The following is a 22,986-nucleotide window of genomic DNA, read 5'->3' as shown; positions in this document are numbered from 1 at the left end:
GGAAATCCCTTGATAACGAGAAATACGTTATTCTTACAGAGCCTTTTTTTTATGCTTGGATTTACTGTATTTCTGGCTCCTAGTTTCATGGCTCTGCTTGAATCTCCCGAGTCCACGGCATGGGACATTGCGACTTGGTCACCTGACATTACGTCTGTCGGCGATAAGCCTTGATTAATAATTTAAGCCCGAGGCCCGGGGATTTTCGACGGATGGTGGGTTGAACAAATTGCAATTAGCAAGCTTCTTATTGGCTCTGCTGTTGCTGTTTTGTGTACAATCTTTGAACTAAAATTCTGGGTGCGTAGGCCTTGTGGAATAGTTCGTTGCCGGGTCCCTGTAGGTATTTCTCTGGATCAGTCCAGGCAATATATATCTGCTGGCCAGGACATCAAGGCCAATTATCAAACTACATTATATTGCACCATAGAAACCAAGAAATGTAGATTCATAATACTAACAAAACCCCACAACAAATATAGAATATATTCTCCTTTTCCTTCTTTTGGGCTATGAACTGCGCAGGTGAACATCAACAAACACAATGACGTAACCGCAGATGTACCACCAAGTCACGTGTACTCCAAGTAGCCATTCTAAAAGAGAAAAAGAATAGGAGAAAAAGGGACATGATTACCTGCAGGAAATCGAAGGATCAGAGCCTCGCGACTGGCGGGATGGTGTTCGAGTTCAAAGCCTCCAACATTACCCACTATGAGTCAGGCCCAAATCGGAGGCCGATTTAGTCATAGTTTATGGGCGTGTTCCAGCACAGCCTGAAAATTCTTATACTCATGGAGGAATGAAAAATGGCTATGCAAGGCCTCCAGAATTCGTGTGACTCAATATCAGTTAGAATATCTACCCATTGGTAACATTTAAAAAGGAAAACAAGCCGACACAGAAGTCATCAAAAAAGCTCACCTTCCCGAGGCGGTCAGAATCTGCCTATCGGCGTCATTGGTGGGGCACTGGGATTGCGCGCTTTTAACATACCTTTCTGCGAGTAGAAGGCAACATGGTGGAATCGGCTCGGATAGAGGAGCTCTTGAAGAGACCTCTCTATGGTGGGTTCTTGATCTTCTCAGAAATCAAGACTGTCCCAGCTGACCAGCGACAGTATATGATCTTCCACCAGAGCTTCTCGCGACGCTTGCGCCAAAAACCACAAATCAAGTCCCTGCTGAACCCGACTCCGAGCCCACCCCGGAAGACCCTGAAAGTACAGTACAAGAGCTAGCGATCGCAAATTCTACATCATGCTCTCTGTGCAAGGTCCCCTACCAGAACGTGCAGGAGCAGCGCAGTCACGTCCGATCAGACCACCACCGGTATAACCTCAAGGCCCAATTGCGCGGGAATGCCACCCTCGATGAAGTCCAATTTTCGAAAGCAGTCGGAGAGCTGGATGAATCTATATCAGGGTCGGAGTCATCGGAGTCAGAAGATGAAGAGACCGACGCCGGCGCGGATACAACGCTGACGGCCCTGCTGAAAAAGCAGGCCAAGCTATCTCAGACGAACGAAGAAGCGACGACAGTGAAACGGGGCTCACCAAAGCATCCGGTTTTCTGGCTGTCGAGCTCAAGCTTGCCATCCAACAAATCCCTGGGTATCTATAGGGCGATCTTCTCCAATGTCGAACAAGATGAGCTCGGTCACCTGGTTGATTCTTTACGAAGAAAGCAGCTGGCAGCCGTCAATGTGCGCACAGATAACGCGAGCTCTCCACAAGCTCCCAATACTTCTAACCCTCACATGTTCATGTGTATGATCGGCGGTGGCCATTTCGCAGCAATGCTAGTGTCGTTGGCGCCCGAGATTCATCGGAAACAGGGAGGCGTCGAGGAGAGACAGGCCAGGGTCATTGCACACAAGACATTCCACCGATACACGACCCGACGAAAGCAGGGTGGCTCACAGTCTGCCAGCGACGCTTCTCGAGGTGCTGCTCACTCGGCGGGGTCGAGCCTGCGACGCTACAATGAAGCCGAGCTAGAGAAGGATATTCGAGAACTGCTGGCCGACTGGCGGAAAGAAATTGATACTGCCGAGCTCTTGTTCATTCGCGCCGCGGGAAAGACAAATCGAAGAATTCTCTTTGGTCAATACGATGGGCAAGTCCTCCGGTCGAATGATCCCCGACTGAGAGGATTTCCCTTCAGCACTCGTCGGGCGACGCAGGCCGAGCTCATGCGGTGCTTCAAGGAGCTGACCCGCGTGAAGGTGAGCGAGGTAGATGAGGCTGCGCTAGCTGCCGCAGAAGCCAAGAAACGCGAGGAAGTGTCAAAGCCACCCACGCCTCGGCCGCAACCCCAGAAGCCGAAAATGTCCAAGGAAGAAGAGGCGGCGCTGTTACACACCACTCAGATCCAAGCCATGATTCGCCGCTCCAAAGTACCTGCCCTGATGTCCTACCTATCGAACAACTCCATCTCCTCCTCTTTCACCTTCCAGCCGACCGACTCGCCACAGAACTTTCGCTGCCCTACTCCCCTCCATTTGGCCGCAAACCTGAACTCATCAGCTGTTGTCACAGCGCTTCTCACTCGAGCCGGATCAGATCCGACTGCAGTCAACAGCGAAGGCAAGACCCCGTTCGAGATCGCAGGCGATCGAGCCACCCGCGATGCTTTTCGCGTCGCTCGTCACGAACTGGGCGGATCGAAATGGGACTGGAATGCAGCCAAGGTTCCATCGGCAGTCTCTAAATCTGATGCCGAGAGTCGGGCTGAGCGAGAGCGAAAGACCGCCGAAGATGAGGAGACAAATCGACGCAAGGCCGGAATGGATCGCTTGAAGCGAGAAGATGTCGAGAGGGCTACCCAGCAAAAATTCACCAAGTCTGGTGGTCGGACACTGGGGGCTGTGGAGAAGACTGCAGCGGAGAAACGCGATGAGGAAACTCGGGGTATGACCCCAGAGATGAGAATGCGACTGGAACGAGAACGCCGAGCAAGGGCTGCTGAAGAGCGCTTTCGGCGAATGCAGGGCCATTGAGTTCTTTCTTTGCAGCTATCCTGAGCTTGAATTTTGTACAGGAGTGATGCGGTTTTCCATGGTGTTGTGTATATGGTAGAAAGCACATAGAGTCGGAACGGTCACATGTTCTGGGTGTTCGCATCCATCATTTCTCCCATCTTCCACTTTGCTTCATTTACACTCTTCGTATCATCAATTCTGCACTGGCAATGGCCCACATGCCTTGGTCCTCTCCATCACTCTCAGCATCGGGTGCCAAATGCCTGGTGGGTACACTGGTCCGATGGGACCCCGATACCCGCAAGGCCAGCGACCCACTGGATGTCTATAGCAGCGACGAAGTCTACATCGGACGAGATAAGAAAAACTGGTACTTCAAGTTTGATATAGAGAATATGCATGTTGATTGCCTCAGCTAACCCTGGACTGTTCTGGTTCAGCCAATATGTCATCCAGAATCCTTTCGTGTCCAACAAGCACCTCCGTATCTACTCCATCCTGTTTGACCAGGAAAACCCGCAGGAGGTTCCACCCTTGGTGTATGCCCAGGACCTGTCCATGAATGGGACATTGTGGAATGAGTACCCGATGGGCAAAGCCAATGGCAGTTTCCTGCTCAGCGATGGCGATGTCCTCCGAGTCACAGCGGGTGTTTACCTTCGGTTTCGCTCGGCTGGCTACTCAGAAGAAAATCGAATGAGCTACCTGCAGCGCATCGAGATGCAAGTAAGTATATATAGGATCTGTTTGGAATATGCTTTTCTGGTTATTAGAAACTAATTTTGATTTTGTGCCAGGAATTCAAGGACCGCTATGTAATTACCCAGCGCCTCTTAGGCTCTGGCGCCTATGGACGTGTCCATATGGCCTTCAAGAGGGAGAGTGGCCAGCAGTTGGCTTGCAAGATTGTTGATCTTCAATCCCTGAAAGCCAAAGCCATTGCACACATGGACGAAGAGCAAAAGTCCAAATTCTTCGCAGGCCGTGCTAAATCCACACCGAAAGATGTCGTTGCATTACGTAGAGACAGTCTTCAAGAGACAGCCATTTGCAACCGAACCGAACTCTACCAGCGAGAGGCATTAATTCTGGCGAAACTTTCTCATGTAAGTTTATTGGTCACGGACAAGCATTGCATTGCATCCAGCTGAGATCCGCAGCCAAACATTATCAGCGTCGAAAAGGTCATTCGCTCAAGCAACACGATGTCAGTGATCAATCATTCAAGGAAAGATAGTGTGCCATGTCTGATACATATCCCACAGCTATCTGTTTCAAGAGCTCGTGACTGCAGGTGACCTCTTCTCCTTCATCAGTTACAAAGGAGGAAGACTCGAGGACGACGCAGCGGCCATGATCATTCACCAGATCCTGTTTGCACTGGAATATCTGCATGACCAAAACATCGTGCATCGAGATTTGAAGCCAGACAACATTCTCATGACCTCGCTTGCGGATGGAGGCAGAGTTGTTCTCACAGACTTTGGATGTGCCCGACTGGTGAATCTGCCTGCCCAGCGCATGTCGACCATAGTTGGCACCATGGAATACTGCGCACCGTAAGTGGCCATATTTCTTCTGGGCTCAGAATTTAACATGGATTGATTTCTGTAAAAGGGGAGGTAAACTCATCGAATCGACGAGGCTACACTAAAGCCGTTGATCTATGGTCATTGGGCTGCGTCACTGCCGTTGTGGTGACCGGCTGTACACCGTTTGAAGAACAGCAGAGTTCTATGGCGACTGCTCTTACAGAGCTTGAGCGTGAGCTGACGAGACTCCATATAGGCTCTTGCGCTAAAGACTTCTTGCACAAGATGCTGGTTACAGACGAGAGCAAGCGGCTGGATGTCAAGCAGGCGCTGGATCATGAGTGGTTCAAGAACCCAACGCATCAACGCGAGTTTGAGGAGCTGTATCACCGATCTATCAAGGATTGGAAGCCGAGACTGAGCTCTCATGAGGAGCCAGTGATTGTCGACCTCTCCAATTATATTCGTGGTGCTGGCAGGTATCTGTCTTCGGTGTCTGGCACTGTTCACAAGCTCGAGGACTTTTCTCAGGGTGCATCGATTGATCACATATCAGAGTCTTCCTATGGCGAGTCTCAAACGCACAAGACCATCTCATCGAAGCTTTCCACGCCCTCGAATGCTTTGCGTCCACCGCATGGGGTGTTGAAGCATGAGAAAATAACCATCCGGAATTTCGGACCTCGAGCTGTGAAGAATGACAAATGGAGTCAGAGCCAGAGACCACAGAGACTTCTGCAGCAATCAGAATCCAGAGACAAGGGATCTGATCTGGCCCATTCCAACTCAAAACCTGTTCCACACCAGCCGGCTGCCAGTGCAACAAATGACACCAGCACCTGCGTGAATCGTCAAATCTTTTTCAAGAGAATTCGTCGAGAGACATCTCTTGCCTTCGCCCAAGTATCTCTTCCCGACATGAGCACAGTCCAGCAGCCACCTATTCTCTCTCCCAAAAGCCTGACTGTGACTCGACCTGTAGCCGAGAAACCGTTCAAAAGAATTCGAGCTGCTAGAGACCCGAGTGTGGAAGAGGACGAGGTCTATGAGGAAGTGCAGAACCCGGTTACTGGCAAACGACAGCGACGAATTTACGGCAAAGAGATTGATCTGCTGAAGGAGTTGCTGTAGCAGACTCTGCGGGGATTTGTTCGACACGTCGGGATTTCAGGAAACAGCTTAACTTGATTTGATGGGGATACGAAGGACGAAATCGAAGGAAGGCTGGATTTCTTTTTAATAAGGGGATTTTTTCTGTTTTCTTTCCTTTTTCAAAACGAAATGGCGGGATATTATTATGCAATTGTGACAGCTGGGTATACTTTCTTCAATATGGTTATCTCGGTAGAAGCATTGATGGAATCTTTGAAATAGGGTACCTGCATTCTTGAGATAATCATAGATTTTTACATCTGTCGTGTCGATGCAGGGTATAGTTTGTGTACATGTAAACATGGCTGGAGAATAAAGACTAGCTTTGCTGCATGCAAGTAATATGCAAGTAGAGCTGAATGAGAGGCTAGGCTGGAAGTCCACGAGATACATGCAAGCCATCGTGCAGCAAGATCTTGGGATGCAGTCTGCATAGGAACCATGTAGGCCCATAACCCCATTACGTGTGAGTTGAGCAGGTACAAGACCAAAGACAAGTTAACTCGTTCGTTGCCACAAGATCCAGGAGACATGGGCCAGCACAATCTCGGACTAGGCAGCTGGGCTGGCATCTCTGTCAGCTGGAAAGGAGTGAAACATGTCTCCACCATGACGGAAAGCCGTCGTACGAGTCGAGGCCAATTATCGCCCCTGGAAAACTATCATCATTGCCGCAAGGTTTTAGGTGACCAGTGCCCAAAGATCAAGTTGGAAAGGGGGCAATGAACTAATGAGATCAAGAAGCGAGAGGGATAGAATCTTGTGGGTATAGACTCATCCTGAAATCACTCCATCGGTTGAATCCAGAGACTTCCATAGCAGTGAATGGTAGAGCAAAAAAGGGAATGACATCTCCCCCCTCTTCCCTTTCCCAGGGGGTCGCCACCCAGGTAATAGTTCGTGATGCAACTACCCACAGTGGCACAGGAGGGCGAGTGGAAGACATTGCCCTGGATAAGCAACGAAAGAGGAGGGGGAAGGAGAGCATGGATTGGCTGCGTAGTACTGGGTCCTTTGACAGATCCTGGCTATAGTGGGCTGTGTCGGTCCCTAGATGTCTAGGACCGGTCCAGTGGGCACTGAGCAGGGGCAGTGCGATTGTCGGGTGACCAAGGGGTGGGATGGGCCGAGCACCCTCCTGAGAGCTCAGACAGGAGAAGGAGCTCAGAGTGGGGGGGGAGATGGTGTTGATCAAGTGGGTGTGGTGCCCACGGTTTCACTTGGGAGGCCAATGAGCAGATGCTTGATGGAGCGTATGGCCGGGTATAGACATCCTAGGACTCACTCGAGTTCAATATTTTTTTGCCATAGTGAGTGTTGGCAAAGACATCTGCGGGCCTGAAGAATCTGCGGCTTTTGCCCAAACATTGTGTTGCTATAGGGGGTCTTCCTGAAGACGTAGTTCACTGGCTGTGTCTCAGAAAGATATCAACGATGCAACTCGGTGTCGGCAATAGCGCCGAGTCCATGACAAAAACACATCTACCAAAGGCATTGCCAATGAAATCAAGGATCAAGCAATAGTGGCAGCCTTTGGACAGTATCAAGCCAATGATCACACTCTCTGCGGTCAAAGAATGTGGATATCGTGGTGTATAGGTGGAGCCAAACCGGACAAGGAGGGAAAGACATTTGATGCCAAGAACGTCGTGCATCTATATAGAAACAATACTGTGAGTCAAAAAAGAAAGACGAAGATAGGTGAGACCCTGTATTCACACTGGTCCAACCTATACAGGAGTCTTAGCCCTCGCGGGGCACGGTTGGAGGGGCAACGCAGGACCCAGCCACATCTGTGCATGACGGTTATCGAGGATGTGGAGATGATCGACGTTAGTGGCCGTTGTGGGTAGGATGGGGATATATGTCTTGCATGAGGTTTCTTGCAGGGGTACTTGCAGGGGCAGAGGGTTTGCACAGTCTGCCCTTGGAGGAGGGAACAAGCCCTCGCAAACCCACACGACAAAGGGCTGCGTCTGCCACGATGACTCGGGTGTGTTGTGCATCCCCGTTGCCCTTGGCTCACTTAGTTCCTTGAAGGCTAACCTTGAAGGGGCCTATAGAGGGCTGTGAAAGCACAATGGTTGCATCGGCTTTGTGTATCCCTTGCGTGAGATTGGATTTCCATCGGGGAATGATCCCGAGTACCGAGGGGTTACTTTCACAAAGAGCTGAGGGGCGTGTGGTTCAGCCGCAGTTGTGGATGGGACCAGATCCCTTTGAAAACCCTGAAGGGATCAAAGAGGAGAGAATAGGTGAGGCCGATGGGTTCTGAGAGGGAGGTTGAAGAAGGGAATATCATTTTGTAGTTAGATATTGGATTTAGACATTATTCCTAAGTGCCGACCATGCTAGATTCAATGTGGTTAAGCTGCTGCATCTATCGACGGCCCGTTGCGTGCATCGGGGATTTGGCACTCTCCACTCTCATCCGAAGAGTAAAGAAAGGAAACTAGTAGTGTTCACCGGGGTAACCAGGTCTGCAAGAAGCAAGGGGGGCATTGGAGGAGTAATAGTGGCTGATGAGGTGCAAGAATAGTAGTTGCCCTAGGAGATGGACAGAAACTGAATAGATCCTTGTTCATTCAGTGTCTATTGTACTACACATCTAACAATCCATGTATACAATCCATGAATTGATATAGAAACCACCTGCCTATTTAGGAAAACAATGACATAAGCATCGACAGAAACTTCCCCGCCGCTGATTGGCTGTCGCGTCGCGTAACGCGTACGCGTCGCGTAAACCTTGGAGGCCGAAGGATTCAGGATTCACATTCAAGAAAATCAGCCAAAACCAAAGGCTGAACAGAAAGGCAGGACTCAACACCGGATACTGGATATCCTGTGAGAGGGCTGGTATGGGTAGGGACCAAAACTCCTGGGCAAAGGGCAAGAAGAATGGCAGGAAGAAGGGCAGGTTGGGCCCTACTTGAATCGCATCATAAAACCAGCCGGGTCGCCCGGGGGGGCCAGTGGCAACACACTTTGACCGGAAACCTTCGGGGAGTGCTCGGATGTCCTTTTCTTTTTGTTCGTGGTTCGTTGGTCGTCGCCTCGGTGGTGATATAGGATATAGGTCTTTGTCTGCAGCACACTCGAGGTAGCCACACCTGCAGTGAGATGGTCCCTCGGGCAACTGAAAGAAAATCATACATCATGTATATTGGGGCCGTAGAGAGGGCCCACAGGTCAACCGCATTAGGAAGTGTAATGAGTAAATGTCGCACGTCGATCTTGGTGTCTCAGGGGCCTCGTGGGGGTCCCCCCCTTCTGCAATGTCCTTGCATGGGCCTCCTTTGTGTGTTTCACTGGGACCACGAGCAGAAGAAGAAGAAAAAGAAGGAGGAGGGACTTGGAATCAGCCTGGAAAAGGGAGTGTAGGTATAATAGAAAATGAGAGAGGGCGCAGGGCCGAGGAAAACATTGTAATCCCTCTAATTGATCTCAGTCCTTTGCCGGTTGACATCCGATGACTTCATTCGTTTGAAAAAAAAAACATTCTCTTTGATCTCTTTTCTAATTTATTTTTATTCTTATTTTTATTCTACTTTCTTTCAGTTCTCTTGTCTTTATATCAAACGAAAGAGAAGGAAAGAAACAAGTGGAGGGACGTTTCGGGTGATGTTCGCTTGACCGTTTGCGCCAAATTTCTTTTGTCGGCTGGTTCCCCCCCGCCGACTCTTCGCTCTTTTCCCCCTAAACAACTCTCGCCAACACCCATCAACAACAACCACCCCATCGCATCCCCTCGGAAGCGGTGCAAATCAGAGCGCATTTCGACCATAGTTGCCTCCACTCGTTTTCAATCTCTCAACTCCATCGTCGCGCATCTCAACCGCCTCCGGCGCAATCGCGCACTGCGCACAAATTCGCGCAACCTTGACCAACTCGACTTTCGCTCGCTTTTCGCCCACACAACCCCCAGCCAATCATTCAACCACTGCCGTCTTCGATACGCGCAGACAATACTTCTCTGCGCAAAGATGTTGCTCCCATCTGCCCTCCCCTGCGATGTGCGCCGGTCGTCTCGCTTCACCCCTAGTCGCCTCTTTGCGACTCCTCCCCCCTCCGACAGAAGATCTTCTACAACAGGCAATGGCCTGCTCGGCACCTGTCGCGCTCTCCAGTCACTGTTGAATGGATCACCAGCGCCCTCATCGCGCCGATCCGTTAAACCCCAACGCCTCCAGAGCCCCCTCCCCATCCAGCCCCCGCGTCGCTCACCACGGCTGCGCAAAGTCGCTCGTCCTGCTTCTCCTCGACAAACTCCTGCTCCCACTACCACAGCCCACACTCCCCCTCCCCCACCATCAGCGCCCGCGCGAGGCGCCAACAAGCGGCGACGCGATGAGTCCGACGACGACAGCGACGCAGATCTCGGTCGCCGGGTTTCTACCCCCAAACGCCGCCGGCACGTCCCTTATGACCTGCCTCTCGGCCTCTCCTCGACAGATTTCTATTCCCTCCACTCGCCACCCATCACCCAGTCTCCACCGTCTCCTGCACAACGTCCCATCCATCCGCGCAACCACCCCTCCAGTCCGCGCATCGACCCCGACGCCCCTCTGCCCTCTATCGAAGAATCAGACGAGCCTGCTGGCCCCTCACCCGCACTCAACTGGACTGCCGAAGAAGACCAACACCTGATCGAGGTGGTCCTCGAGAAATTCCGTCTTTCCCAACAAGAGTGGGATGACTGTGCCCGCCAGATGGGCCGTCGGAGCCACTCGCAAGTGGGACACCGATGGAATACTCTCGTTGGCGAAGGTCGCGTCGGGCTGCGCCGTGGACAATGATCTCTTTTTTTTTTTTTCTTTTTTATTCTCTATTTTTCTCTTTCCTTTCACCGATTCGTGTATTATATGATCTCGTGCAAGTGACTGCTTGGCCGACCTGATTCCGTGCTGCAAGAACCCACCCCATGTATTATCTCATTTCTGTTTATTGTTGCTTCTTGGTTTTCTTCGCCGGCACTCAATCACCGTCTTTCGTTTTGCGGTCTGCTTTTTTCTTTCTGTTGATTCGCATCGGGCTATGTGAATATCTCTATCTCTATCTGTGTTCCTGTTTATCGAGGACTATATGTTTTTATTCTTATGTTTCCTCTTTGTGTGATTGATTCATGCACATGCTTGTCGTTTCTTGTTTTTGTGCGACTGTTTTCTGGGCCATATACTATTATCTACTGATCCTGTACTTGTATATCGAGTTATCAAGAAGATACCATTTATTTAGATCACTATGACTTTTGTATTTATTGTAAAGAAGCTTAAGCTTATTTGATATCAGTCTTGCTGTGTCTTGAATGCTTTGCAAAATAGTATGTACGTGGATATGTAGAGGGCCCCATCCAACGCCAGACACCCAGCCTTTGTGCCGAAGAATAACAGATGAAAGAGGAATCCAACCAGATATATGTCTTCCTCGATATGAGCCAGTCAGAAACTACCATTTAGAACCTAAGGAGTCAGTATCAGCAGAAAATTACATATAAATAGGAGATATAGAAAAGAAAAGTGAAAGGCAAAAAAAAAAAAGAGAAAAAGAACATACCGGATCTCGTAACTCCCCGCACGAGTCATGTAACGCACCCACTTGACAGAGCTATAATTACTCTTCTCAAAGACCTTGAGGTAGCGCACAAGCAAGCCGGACGAGGTAAACATGAGCAGCCCAAACGACAGGCTGAGCGGGGGACGGCTCCAGGCCTTCTGGTGGGTCATAGAGGTGAGGGTCGCCTCGGCGTTGAGGACATACTCGCTCTGGCCCGAGAAGCGGGCAATCTTCCAGACGATATTGTTGTGCTCGGGCTCATACTTGGCGCGGCCCTGGCTGGTGCGCTCGGTGGTTTTAGCGGTGTTGAGCGGGGTGGGGATGCGGATGATGACGTTGGTCGCGAACAGCTTGGAGCTGTAGTTGGCCTTGATGGCGACGCTGTACTCGACCTTGGTGGTGCCGATCTCGCGCACGATTGGGTGCACCTTGAACGGCAGGTTGACGTTCTCCGTCGCCCGGTATCGCATCAGCTCGAACTCGCCGTCCGGCGGCACGAACGAGATGATCCGGTCTGCGTCGAACCGCCCCAGCTTAACGCACTGGTGGAACTGGCAGTCTTCCAGTGTCACGGACCCGGCGGCGGCTCGTGTCGCTTTCGATGCCCCGATTCCGCCGCCTGATGCTCCGCCACCACGACCACCTCCTGGCCCGGTCGGCTCGCCGCCGTCCAGGAGGAGCCGGTCATTGAGTCCGAACTTGCATTCTGGTGTGCCTGTGAGATATGCCCGCATAACAATCTGTCCGTTGACATCGGCGCGGAGTACCGTGCCGGTTGCTGACATCAAGAGGTTGACGTCCTCGATCACGTCGACGAATGCTTCGTTTTTGCGGTACTTGATGTCGGACCGCCGCCACGAGAGCGCTCCAGTTGCCTGCATTGTAATCCGACTGGAATCTGTCGGGGAATTGGCGATGGCCGACTTGACTCCCTCGGTCGTAATGTACATTTTCAGCGTATCAGTCTCGGTGTTTTGCGGGTAGCCGAAGTCCAGAATTTCTATCGATCACAAGATCCGCAGTGTCAGCTTCGGCTTTAATCGAATTCAATGATTAATCCGGAGCCATAACAAGGGCAGCACTCACCGTCAAGCAACTCGTAGATCAGCACAAAGTTATTCTTTACGGCTTCCTCGTCCAATTTGCCGAAGTAGCTCTTCCCCAGCACCACCAGCCGATACAGGAACTCAAACACCAGCGCGGCATTGGCATTACTCTTAGTCACAGCTACCAAATAGATATTCTCGTGCTTGACATGGCTGAAAGTCGTCGAGCCCAGGGTCAGGATCGGCGAGCGCACCTGCGGATTGGAGATGACCTGGATGCGGAAGATATCGGCGAGGCGGGGGCGGCAATCACTGCGGAATGCGCGGAAGATGAGGTTCTCCCCCTTCTGGTTGAAGATGAGGATGCCCGAGAGCATAGTGGGTGAATCGAGGGCTCATGTGGTTTGGAGGTGCAAGAAGCTCGAGAACGGGGGGAGGGAGATGTGGGGGGGGGAAGAGTGGATCGACACCGCCTGAACCATCTCTCACATGGCGACACTGTCACTTCCCTCCTACGCGCATTTCTCCCCGACACGAATTTATGGCGATTGCTTACCTGCAAAGATGACGAGATTCATCACTAAATGGTTTAGACGGGAGAAAACACACGAGCATATTCCGCGGCCCTCCGAGCCCGGTGCTATCGGGATCCCCGATTCCACCTGCGAAATCAACGGGGATCCCTTCAACCAGAGCAAACTACCCATTCCAGCAGAAGAGCAGCGCCAGCTTAGGATTGACAGTCCACGCAACCCCCAACACCAGAGCCGCTTTTTCCAGCTCCCGCCAGAAATCCGGCGATTGATTTACATCGAGTTGCTGGGTGGTTGCCGCGTACACATTGACTATGCGTTCAAGTGGCCGCCATTATTTGGGCCACAAAAGAAATCAAGAGATCGCAAACGTTCCTGGCAGTGGTGGCACGTCGTGTGTGAGGGGGGCCATTCATTCATCGAAGATCATGACTCAGATTCCTGTAACGACTTCGGCGACGAAGCCCACGATGCCAGGAAGTTCAAGTGGAACACTGCACCTCCCGGGACAAAAATTGTGGCAGTCCACTGGTTAACGTGTTGTCAGATGGCGTTAGTCAATTCCTTCGATATCCATGTTCATGGCAACGAAAGAGAAGAACAGAAAGAAAAAGCTCACAATGCAACAGATACGAAGAAGCATTGCCAATCCTCTATGGCTCCAATATCTTTGTGACACGCCATAAGCTCGACACTCCATTCCACATGGCTAGAATCCTCCTGCCAGACTACACTTCTCTTATTACATCTATGGACATTTCTATCCACATTGGGGGCCCTCACACTAACCCACCAGAGATAACCGGGGAGTGGGCAAAGTTCTACCCAGCCTTTTTTGAGCTGTTCCATCACACATTCCGCAACGTTTGTCGGCTGCGCTTGACGATGCGCCTGAAGCCGGTGCAGGTCTGTCCCGATGCCATGACTGACAAGAACCTCGACATCTTTCTTGCCCCGTGGGAGGCTCTTGCCGCTAGCCGCGACTGGACAAAGCTGGACCTGTGTGTCCCGGAAGACTGGTATGGTTGTCTGACAGGGAGAGCTGCAGGCCACAAGAAGTGGACATTGAGCAAAACCCAGTGGTCTGGTAGTTCTTATTTCCCCCGGCGAGAATGCGTATAGCCATGACTTCTGTGCTTGATGGATTTGATTTTCATAAACTTATAGCTACAACACTCACATGAAGGGGATCTTCTATTTTTATGCAGCTATTTTTCATCATAGATCTACTTCTGGAGGCTTTTCAGACGCTACGTGAAGTAGCTACCTCCTATGATACGGAGGTCATGAGAGAGGCACGCAGCACGGCGGTTTTACTTGTCAAGCTGCACCAGCGACGAAAGGAGCAAGATGCCAAGGCCCTGGGCAAACTTATCCAAACAGAGACTGAGCCATCTGATGCTGAGACCCAGCCGTTGGGCATTGCGGAACCTGAGTCCAACCTCGTGAATCAGTCGAATACTTTCTGGGCGGACAAATGCGATCCTGGGCCTTGAAGACTTCGAACTTGATCCGCTGCTCATGGAAGTTCCATGGCCAGCAAATTCTTTCCAAATGGGATTGAAGGTTTATAATTATATCATTCTCTGTATTAAATAAGTTCAAACATGTTTCAATATCCTAGAAATCCTTCTCTCGAATCAAATAGAGCCATTTACAGTTGTCCAAAAACTCACATATCGATTCCTTGGTATCTGGGTATCTACCAAGTAAGCGTAACTATAATTCTACCTCCAGTCCTTGGGGTTAAACATATCTCGGCTCGTAACTATCCGAGTGGAAGCCACGAGGGCTTACGTGTCTCGAAGAATTAGGGCTACCAAGCACACCCATACCGTTTCCACTTATCTCCGCTCGGAGAGATCAGGCTCAGGTATTCGCATCTGTTGCCACACTAGAACATAAATCAATAGATGCCATTTCGAAGAGCCAATAATAGATTACCTTCTTAACACAATAAAGCCGAGAAAGGGCCACAGGTGGGAGTTTTCCCCTGGCAATTCATCTCATCCATTCAACTCAACTTGAGGATCAACGATGCGACTATCACGTCCATAGTCCGCAATGGCATTGTATGGTTCACCTGCTTTTTCAGTTAAAGCTTCCTGTTCCTTCCCTTGTTGTTAGTATTCGCCAGATCTCGACATTGATCTTAGGTCAAATAGATTTATGAATATTGGGAATCATCGCTGGCAGCAGAAAGCCCTTTGTAGGTCAAATCGCCTAGCTATCTGCTTATTAGACATCAAGCTGAAGGGAATGCCCGGATATGGCCAACTATTAACACAAAGAAATGGCCATCACAAGATCGTCTATGGCCCGAAAGTATGTATCGTCGGGAATATTCCCTAGCCATAGAATAACAATGGAACCGAAAATAGTAGACAAATCCCCAGCAGTGAGTAAAAAACAATAAATCTGACAGGATATTAAGGTATCAACAGGCTGGAGGTGGAAGAAAACCGCTGGGAGGGATATCATGCACGCAACATATTACAAAAATATACAGCCAAGAGGGGGAAATGTCGAATGACAATGGCGTTTTGATCAACAGAGGGCGATAGAGAACCTTCAACCAGCCCCTGTGCTGGGTCTGGTGTTTGGCAAGGACGGTCCCTCGCTGGGCACAATGCCAACCTTGGGGTCGGGGATCTGGATATCCAGCGACATGTATGCCGTGCGCCGCAAACTCCAGATGTAGACGCCATCTTTGGCGCCCACTTCGCGGTTCCAGTTCTCCAGCCATTTCTCCACATGTTGCAACTGATTTTTCACCCCAGGAGCATTCAGGTCATCCCACACCCAGCCGGTCAAAAGGCCCATTGCCCCATCAAACCAGTTCCGCAGACTGTATGGATCAAAAGCCTTGACAATTCCATCGTTCACGGTGGCAATCACCTTACGGAATTCTTGCTCTGACAGGAGCGGATCCAGAATCTCCGGGTAGAGATTCGAGAACGTAGGCGCCAAATCACCCTTGATCATCCAGTCGCGTCTAATGCGAATCACTCGCGTTGTATGGTGCTCTTGTGAGCCAACCGGTACGTGGGGATTGAGGTGAGGGAAGCATGGATGGGCAGGGCCCCAGGCCAGCTCCTCGGCGATGTCGGGAGGGGGCTGGCCCGTGTGCGATGGGACGGATGCGATCTGGGATTGGGAACGGAGGGAGGTATGTGACTGGACATGACGGGGTCGGTCATCATCTCGGCGACGACTCCCATCCTGGGCCAAATGGACCTCCTCGGGAGGCCGCAGGTTCTCTACTTCCCTCGCTGCACTCCCGGCGAAGGCGGCAGCCATATCTGCGGGGAACGAGGGTTCACTGCGTCTCTGCCCACGCGGCAGAGCGATACTGGTGCGCCCGCTCTCGGTTTCCCCCTGACTGCGCTCGACCACTAGGCTCGAGGGAGACGGTGTTAGTCGACTCCGTCGTTTCTCGGGGACACTGAGGAGGGGGCGGGAGTCTCGCTGGGCGAGGGGAAGGCTTTCGTCTGAATGGTGCGGCGGTGGGACGGCAATCGGAGTGATCCGGGGGACGTGATTAACGGGGTTCGCGAGTCGGACAGCGGGCGGTCGGAGGAGAGCAGGGAACGATGTTGGACCGGCGAGGGGCGCACACTGCCGCCGCTGTGCTCGAGCGAATGACGCAGTTGCCTCCACGGGGGCGCTGGTGGCACGAAACCCAAAGGAATACTGGCCACGTGAAGAAGGGCGACAGCGGGACTTTTCTTCTCCAACCTCCCTCGTCAGAGGCCAGGGTCGGGTTGTTAAGGACGCCGTTTTGAGAAGGGGGGGAGGTGAAAAGCCAAGAGAGCGAGGTGAGGTGGAGATCGAGGGGAGAAAGTCTCCTGAAGCTACACACACACAACGAGCGTACCACCCACGAAAAAAAACCAAAGAAACGAAGGGAAAGAAGGAGAAAAACGAAGGGCTGGAGAGGAAACAAAGACAAAAAATAACCAATGCACCCCAGATCTTGAATTGTCGGCGCAAATTTGAGGCGAAATCCTTCCCGGGCGATGGACCCCCAAAAGTGGACTACGGATCGATCACCCCCATGATGAGATCCAAGGCAGATTGGCTCTTTTATGGGCCTGTCTATGCCCGACAGGTCAGACTCGAGGCATGAATCGTTTGTGGTTTCACTGTGATGAATCCAATCCCCCTTGTTTCACCTGCCCGAGGCTTTGCCGATGACGTTTGTAAACTGACCTGTATGCCGGGCAAGCTTCCCTTCGACGCAGCTGTCTAACAGGATGAGAAACTGACGGCGTCTTTCCATGAGATGGTGCGGTGGCCTCTCGAACGCTGGAGCTCAGGCGGATCCTACCCCTTTCCACCACATTTTGGCGCGTCTCGGCCAGGAGGGTCGCTTTAAGCGCCTTTACACACAGAATGTCGACGGAATTGATGCCGCGATGCCGCCGCTCGCCAATGAGATCCCTATCAGTCCCCAATGGCAGTTGGCCTATCATCATTCAACTCCGCGGTAGCATCAGCAGGGTGGTATGCCAGAAGTCATGAATCCCGAAATATTCACACAACTGGAAGCACTTACGTGCCCTGACTGCTTTGCTCGCGACGAGGACCCAAGAAAGGGCCCGAATCGTTCTATACAACGAGCGTAACTCCGATCAAGAGGGCGTCACTTCAGTCATCAACGCTGATATCAAATCTTATTCTCACGCCCTCATTGTTGCCGGGACAAGCATGGACATTCTCGGCGTCCGCCAGATCAGGAAGTGTTTGTGTGCCGTCATCCGAGCCCGTCGGGATGTGGGTGACGATTTTCATCAATCACAACCCCAAAATGCGATAGGGATTCCGAGAGTACCTTGACCTAATTGTCTAGGGGTCCTGCGACGAAGTGGCGAAGTTTGATAACCTAAAGCGATGGGATGAGCTATTCAAGCAATCGGTACCACCATCACTCCCATCCAAACAGACCCGCCCCAACGAGGAATATGCCGAGCCAGAGACCGAACGTCCGAAGAGAATGCAAAGGGCTATTGCAGTGTTGATTCCTTCTCCCTCTCTCCAGGCGCCAGTGACGGGCAAGCCGACGAAACCTACCAGGAATAATAGCGGCCATGTCGCTATATTAGTCCGTTCGCTCCTTTCCAAGGATAAATGGGACCGACAGAGCCTGTCGAATACATCCTTGAAGAATTGAGTCTAGGGCATCGCGTGGCATGTAACATGATGAGATCCTGTTCCTTTCACAAATCCACTACATAATGGCACGCGGTACATTGCATACCCAAGTCTTCTCTGGGTCTTGCCACTCTGAGTACCCTTGACTGTATACAACCAGCCTAGCCAGAAACAGGACCCGAAATCTCCAACCTCCCTCTATAGTAGTCTCTCTTCCCTCTCAGCTCGCCCGGAGTAGTTGGTAACACGTGCCTGTGCTCCATGCTGAATCCAAGGTCTGAGGTAAGTAGACCAAGTCTATATATAGATGTCCGGTCTTGTATATGATTAATTTATTATTTTTTTTGTTAGTTATTAGCGGTAGTTTCTTAGGGTTATTATATCAGTTTATTATCCTTAAATTTAACAGTCACTACAAGAATTTATAAAGTGCAACACCGTTTTGCGTTGAACTGACACGTATATCAATCACTGTCACTACCCTCACCGGATCTAGCATGACCTATTCAGAGTTGAACCCGAGTCCATGAAGGCAGGCCGACATCTCGGTTCTTTACTGTCGCCTCTCGGGCTAGGGGATGCTGTACCTCCGTAGTCATCTGCTGAGGACGGTAGCTTCATTGTTTACCCCTAGTGTTTCTGATATACAAATTCTCCGTGTTGGAGAAATATGCCCTGCGTGGTGGTACTGCCTCTGGTATATCCAGAAGCCATCGACATACTTCGCTGGGGGCTACATACTACACTCGTTCTCCCTAGTCCTTTCCATTGCACAACCCTCGCATGAATATTTGGTTGCCAGCTTTAAAACATACTATCGCTGTATCTCACCTTTTTGTCTCGTGGAGACTCAAGAACAAGAGCAATAGTTCCTTTATAAAATTCCAGATTTTATGTCCAGTCACATCAAGAATTAGATAAACATCTGCCGTTCAAAAGAAACATAGAAGAAGAAGAAAAGAAGGGTATCAAATCAACCGCCTACATCTTCCGATTCACCGAAGCCTGCATCCGCCGCATCGCCTGCCGATGGAGATCAGTCATACTCCCCCGCTGCATGCCATCGGCAATGGCATTGCCCAGCTGCGCCGACGAGGCATCACGCATCTGCTGTACAGACCCCCACAAGCTCCTTGGTCGTTCAGAACTCGGAGACCCCAGCGGCGTCGGGGGCTGAGAGCCAACGGATCCCGCCGTTGCGAGATATCCTCACGCACGGAGTGGCGCCAGGCCGCCATGACAGCGGCTGAGCGCCCTGAATCTGCGTCCGCAGATGACGGGGACCGGATGGGCTCGACGCTTTGTATGGTTGTCGAGGATGGGGAGTGGATGGTCTGGCGCTGCAGCATGACGCGGCGTTTGGAAAGTGGGATGTCGTCTTCATCGTCGTCAACTTGGCTTTGACTTGTTTCTTCCTGCTCTTCGTCCCGTTCTTGAGGGATGGATAAGAGTGTTGGCGATGTGAGTGGGGATGGCTCGGCTAGGGAGTGCCACGACTGGTTGCGCGATGTCCAGGGGTCGTATCGGAGGGATGTTGAGGACATCCGGTTGCGCACCATGTTCTCTCGCACTGCTAACAGGGGCGGCGGGCCGCTCCATCGCGGCGAGTTGGTGTTTTCACTGCTTTCTTGTGGTGCGGTAATGGTCAGAAACGGTGCTGACCTCCTGCGCGTTGACGCTGCGGCGTCATCTTGTTCTGGCAGCGATAGGCCAGGTGCTACATGCGGTACTTTCTTCGAGGCTGACGAAGTTCGACATAGGGCTTGTGGAGGTTGGACCTTGTTGGTACTCTGTGCACTGCGCCTTGGTCGTGATCGAGGTACGTCGGCTGATGGTGCCGGCGAGGGAATACCAGAGTGTCGCCGGGTTATCTTCGGGCTTGTTGTGCTCTGGTCCATGAACTCTGGTCGGTTAACAGCCGGCGGTGGTTGCGCATTAAACGGTGTCTGTAGTAGAAGATCCATATCGACTGGAGTTGCGGCTTCTTGAGCTTCGGTTAAGTCTTCCGAGTCATCCTGTAGCTCACTCTCCAAGTAGATAGGCTCGGCATCCGGGGTTTCTGCATCTGCCAGGTTCTTGGCCCATTCATTTGTGCGGTATGAGTGGATGATCCTCGAGGTTTGTTCGGGAATGGATTGGACTGTTGATGTGTCCAATCTCATCTTCTCTTTTCTCTCCGTTTCTTTCTCCGTTTCTTTGGAAGGACGCTGCTGTTCCTGAGTTTTTTCAGCACCGCTCTTTGCATCAACAGCTGATGGTAGTTGTTTTGGTGTGTTGTCCTTGGTTAGGGATTTGTTCTTGGCTGCTGTATCTACAGCGTCGGGAACTGCATCTTTCGAACGGGGTTCCTCGACGTCCAAGTCTTCCGACTTCTTTGGTGCGCTTTCAGCCGGTTGATTCAATCCAGCAGAAATTTCGTTTTCCTTCTCAGGTGCTGTGTCGTTGTCAGGCTTTCTATGATGGCTGTTCCTTTGCGAGAGACTCTGGTCATTCTCAGCGGCTTGACTGCTTGCCTCATTTCTCGTCTCTTGAGCTGTCTGTGGGATGGCCTCAGGGTCTGGCTGTGCTGGGATCTCGGCCTGCTTGGTTTCTTCCGGCGCACTCTTGCCTTCTTGTGATTCTTCATTATCAACTGATTCTTCACGATCGTTGTCTTTGGTCTGATTATGGACACTGGGTGTGATACTGGCGCAGCCGGTGCTCACATCGTGCAGCTCATCCACAACGCCCGCGACAGACGAATTGGTGTCTTCTGGTACAGCCAACGTATCTTCGTGCTGTGAGTCGGTAACATTTGCACCTTCGCGGTTTTGCCATGACATCCGCTTCAAAGAATTGTCTGAGAAGCACCTTGAGCGCAATGCGCCGGCTTCTGAGCCGAACACAGCGCCATGCTCAGATCTATCATCTTGCAAATGCGTCGGGCCAGCTGTATTGCTTGGAACGGGTGTGGTCGCTCTCGGCATCTCTGCTTCCAAATGCTGTGATCCATCATCCGAAGGTTGGACATCGCAATACTGTTCGTCTTGCTCAGCAACCGGGGTGTCAGGAACATCTTGGTTTCCAGAATCCTGGCTTGTCTCGTAGGCAGATGCCCCAACAGAGTCATCGGGGCTCGTCATTTCTTTGATTTCGAACTCGCCCCTCTTCTCGATGTCGGAAGAGCCATACCCATCAGATCCTCGTCGCGAGTCCTCCGCAACGGCGGTTTCAGACAAGGAAGGTGTTTTGCCGCTGTGGCCGTGGCCGTACACGTTCTCCCACTCGGCTCGCTCTTTGACGTTCTTTTCTTTGAGCTGGCGACCAACCTCGGCTTCGGCTTCGTCGTTCTTCTTCTCGTCTTCTTTGCGCGAGTTCTCCTCCTTTGCGCGGCGCTCCTTGATGACCTTCCATAGTCGCAGTTGGGATATCACCCCGCTAGCCGCGACGATGATGATAACGGCGATTTCGACTCGGATGTTGCGTGTGACCGGGTAGGTGTAGGTGTCTGAGGGGAACACGTCCTCGTTCAGGTCTGAGGGAAATGTCAACATGGGCGATACTCACAATCCCATTCCAAAAGAAAAGAAACTCACCCCATATATAGAGCCAGAACTCTTTTAGTCCCGCTTTACTGTAGCAGTCAATCCCAAGCACAAGCGCAGTCGCACCTGAGAATGCGGTGCACGCAATCAACCCATATGAGCGCGTATAGTGGCTGAAAGACAAGCAATAGAACCCCACGGCGAACGCCACGATAAGCCCAACTTTCGGGCCACTGCTGCTGACTAGTCCACCGGATCTCAGTGTCAGGAACCACATGCCGAGACAGAATCCGCCCAGCAGACATCCCAGCCCCTCGGTGATTTCCTTGAACACCAGGGCCAGGCCGCCGAAGATGGCGCCGGTGAAAAAGACGGCTATCAGGTACCCGCCCTGAACAGCGTTGCTCACTGGAGGATTCATCACGTAGACAATCAGGACCTGGGATTGGGAAGTCAGTCATACAATGCTTTGGATGTTATGGCCCGACACTCACAGTCACTCCTAGGGCTGCAAGGAATGCGGTCGAGAGGAATATATGAGCCCTAACAGATATTGTCAGCGGTACAATTAACAATTGAGTGTTTTAAAGCAAACGGCATATACCATTTCTTGCGGACGCCGATAAAGGCCAGAGTCGCGCCGAGTAGCAGCAGTATGATACCTCCGACACCCCAGGCCGGGGTGATCTCCGGCTGAATAGGGAGACCACCCGAATATTTCGGCTTTGTATCATTCTTCGGGTCCTTATCAGAAGACGCACTTGATCCATCGAGCGAAGGAATGGTCGTTGAGGGAGAGGGCGCGGAGTGAGTGTTCGAAACCGTGCTGTCTGCCGTTGTTTCTGTTGAGACATTGGATGTAGTGGTTGACGCAGCGTTGGACCTGGTATCTGTTGTTGTCGATGTCGTATCCGATTGCTGTCTCGGCTCGAGAGTAGGCACAGTGTCAATATCTCGTTGTCCCGAGTCGGCGACGGGAGCTCCGAATACTCCCACGAAGAAAAAGAGAAACAGAGCCCAGGTGAGCAAGGAAGACCACCGCATGTTGGTTATATTGTCAGGCAGCGGACTGCAATTGACCAATATCTTCCCAAGGCAAAAACGGTCAGGTCAAATGGCGAGGATCTATACCAGACGCCGTTCACATATCCAGCACGTATCGGGCCCAGTGGATGTTGGACAAGAATTCAAAAAATAGAAACCCAAATAGATAAAGTCAAAATTCAAACCAAATAGCCCCTGTAGATATCGATAACAAAACAATAGAAAGAGGGGCGTCCAAAGACCCATAGGGCTAGTAAAAGGAACAAGTTGGAACCACGTCCCCGAGATCCCCTGGATATAAACCGCAAATTGACACCGCCAGTCAAAAAAAAAATTCCAGAAGGCCGGGAAATTGTGCATGCAAAATAATCTTCCATTGTTATGGAGCAGCATTGGGTTCGAGTGCCAAGCCACAAGGAATTGGAACCACGCGATGCGACGAGTCTGATGTGCCCCACCGATC

The 22,986-nt window shown here is 51.4% G+C and overlaps 7 protein-coding genes across 7 annotated transcripts; 5 read left to right on the top strand and 2 right to left on the bottom strand.

Moving 5' to 3' along the window:
* Positions 1 to 1,018: 1,018 nt before the first annotated feature.
* On the top strand, positions 1,019 to 3,000 carry NUU61_002189 (putative C2H2 finger and ankyrin domain protein; the record flags this gene model as incomplete). The annotated part of the gene is made up of 2 exons (XM_056652771.1): positions 1,019 to 1,067; positions 1,121 to 3,000. 2 exons carry the CDS (start codon positions 1,019 to 1,021, stop codon positions 2,998 to 3,000), a joined length of 1,929 nt encoding a protein of 642 aa, XP_056513838.1.
* Positions 3,001 to 3,191: 191 nt separating this feature from the next.
* On the top strand, positions 3,192 to 4,545 carry NUU61_002188 (FHA domain-containing serine/threonine-protein kinase; the record flags this gene model as incomplete). The annotated part of the gene is made up of 4 exons (XM_056652770.1): positions 3,192 to 3,383; positions 3,439 to 3,708; positions 3,780 to 4,088; positions 4,264 to 4,545. 4 exons carry the CDS (start codon positions 3,192 to 3,194, stop codon positions 4,543 to 4,545), a joined length of 1,053 nt encoding a protein of 350 aa, XP_056513837.1.
* Positions 4,546 to 4,799: 254 nt separating this feature from the next.
* Positions 4,800 to 5,645, top strand: NUU61_002187 (uncharacterized protein; the record flags this gene model as incomplete). Its single annotated transcript, XM_056652769.1, has 1 exon — positions 4,800 to 5,645. One exon carries the CDS (start codon positions 4,800 to 4,802, stop codon positions 5,643 to 5,645), a length of 846 nt encoding a protein of 281 aa, XP_056513836.1.
* Positions 5,646 to 9,652: 4,007 nt separating this feature from the next.
* On the top strand, positions 9,653 to 10,465 carry NUU61_002186 (uncharacterized protein; the record flags this gene model as incomplete). The annotated part of the gene is made up of 1 exon (XM_056652768.1): positions 9,653 to 10,465. One exon carries the CDS (start codon positions 9,653 to 9,655, stop codon positions 10,463 to 10,465), a length of 813 nt encoding a protein of 270 aa, XP_056513835.1.
* A 656-nt stretch (positions 10,466 to 11,121) lies between these two features.
* On the bottom strand, positions 11,122 to 12,645 carry NUU61_002185 (AP-2 complex subunit mu; the record flags this gene model as incomplete). The annotated part of the gene is made up of 3 exons (XM_056652767.1): positions 11,122 to 11,128; positions 11,223 to 12,222; positions 12,309 to 12,645. 3 exons carry the CDS (start codon positions 12,643 to 12,645, stop codon positions 11,122 to 11,124), a joined length of 1,344 nt encoding a protein of 447 aa, XP_056513834.1.
* Positions 12,646 to 12,757: 112 nt separating this feature from the next.
* Positions 12,758 to 14,297, top strand: NUU61_002184 (uncharacterized protein; the record flags this gene model as incomplete). The annotated part of the gene is made up of 3 exons (XM_056652766.1): positions 12,758 to 13,353; positions 13,431 to 13,888; positions 14,026 to 14,297. 3 exons carry the CDS (start codon positions 12,758 to 12,760, stop codon positions 14,295 to 14,297), a joined length of 1,326 nt encoding a protein of 441 aa, XP_056513833.1.
* Positions 14,298 to 15,372: 1,075 nt separating this feature from the next.
* On the bottom strand, positions 15,373 to 22,523 carry NUU61_002183 (uncharacterized protein; the record flags this gene model as incomplete). Its single annotated transcript, XM_056652765.1, has 6 exons — positions 15,373 to 16,494; positions 18,941 to 18,978; positions 19,076 to 21,469; positions 21,531 to 21,918; positions 21,974 to 22,022; positions 22,084 to 22,523. 6 exons carry the CDS (start codon positions 22,521 to 22,523, stop codon positions 15,373 to 15,375), a joined length of 4,431 nt encoding a protein of 1,476 aa, XP_056513832.1.
* Between the last annotated feature and the right edge of the window lie 463 nt (positions 22,524 to 22,986).

Source organism: Penicillium alfredii (assembly GCF_028826965.1).
Source record: "Penicillium alfredii strain IBT 34128 chromosome Unknown utg000004l_segment0_segment0, whole genome shotgun sequence".
NCBI classification, from domain to species: Eukaryota; Fungi; Ascomycota; class Eurotiomycetes; order Eurotiales; family Aspergillaceae; genus Penicillium; species Penicillium alfredii.
Note: the sequence above shows the minus strand (reverse complement) of the source record. Positions and strands in the feature narration are given on the sequence as shown.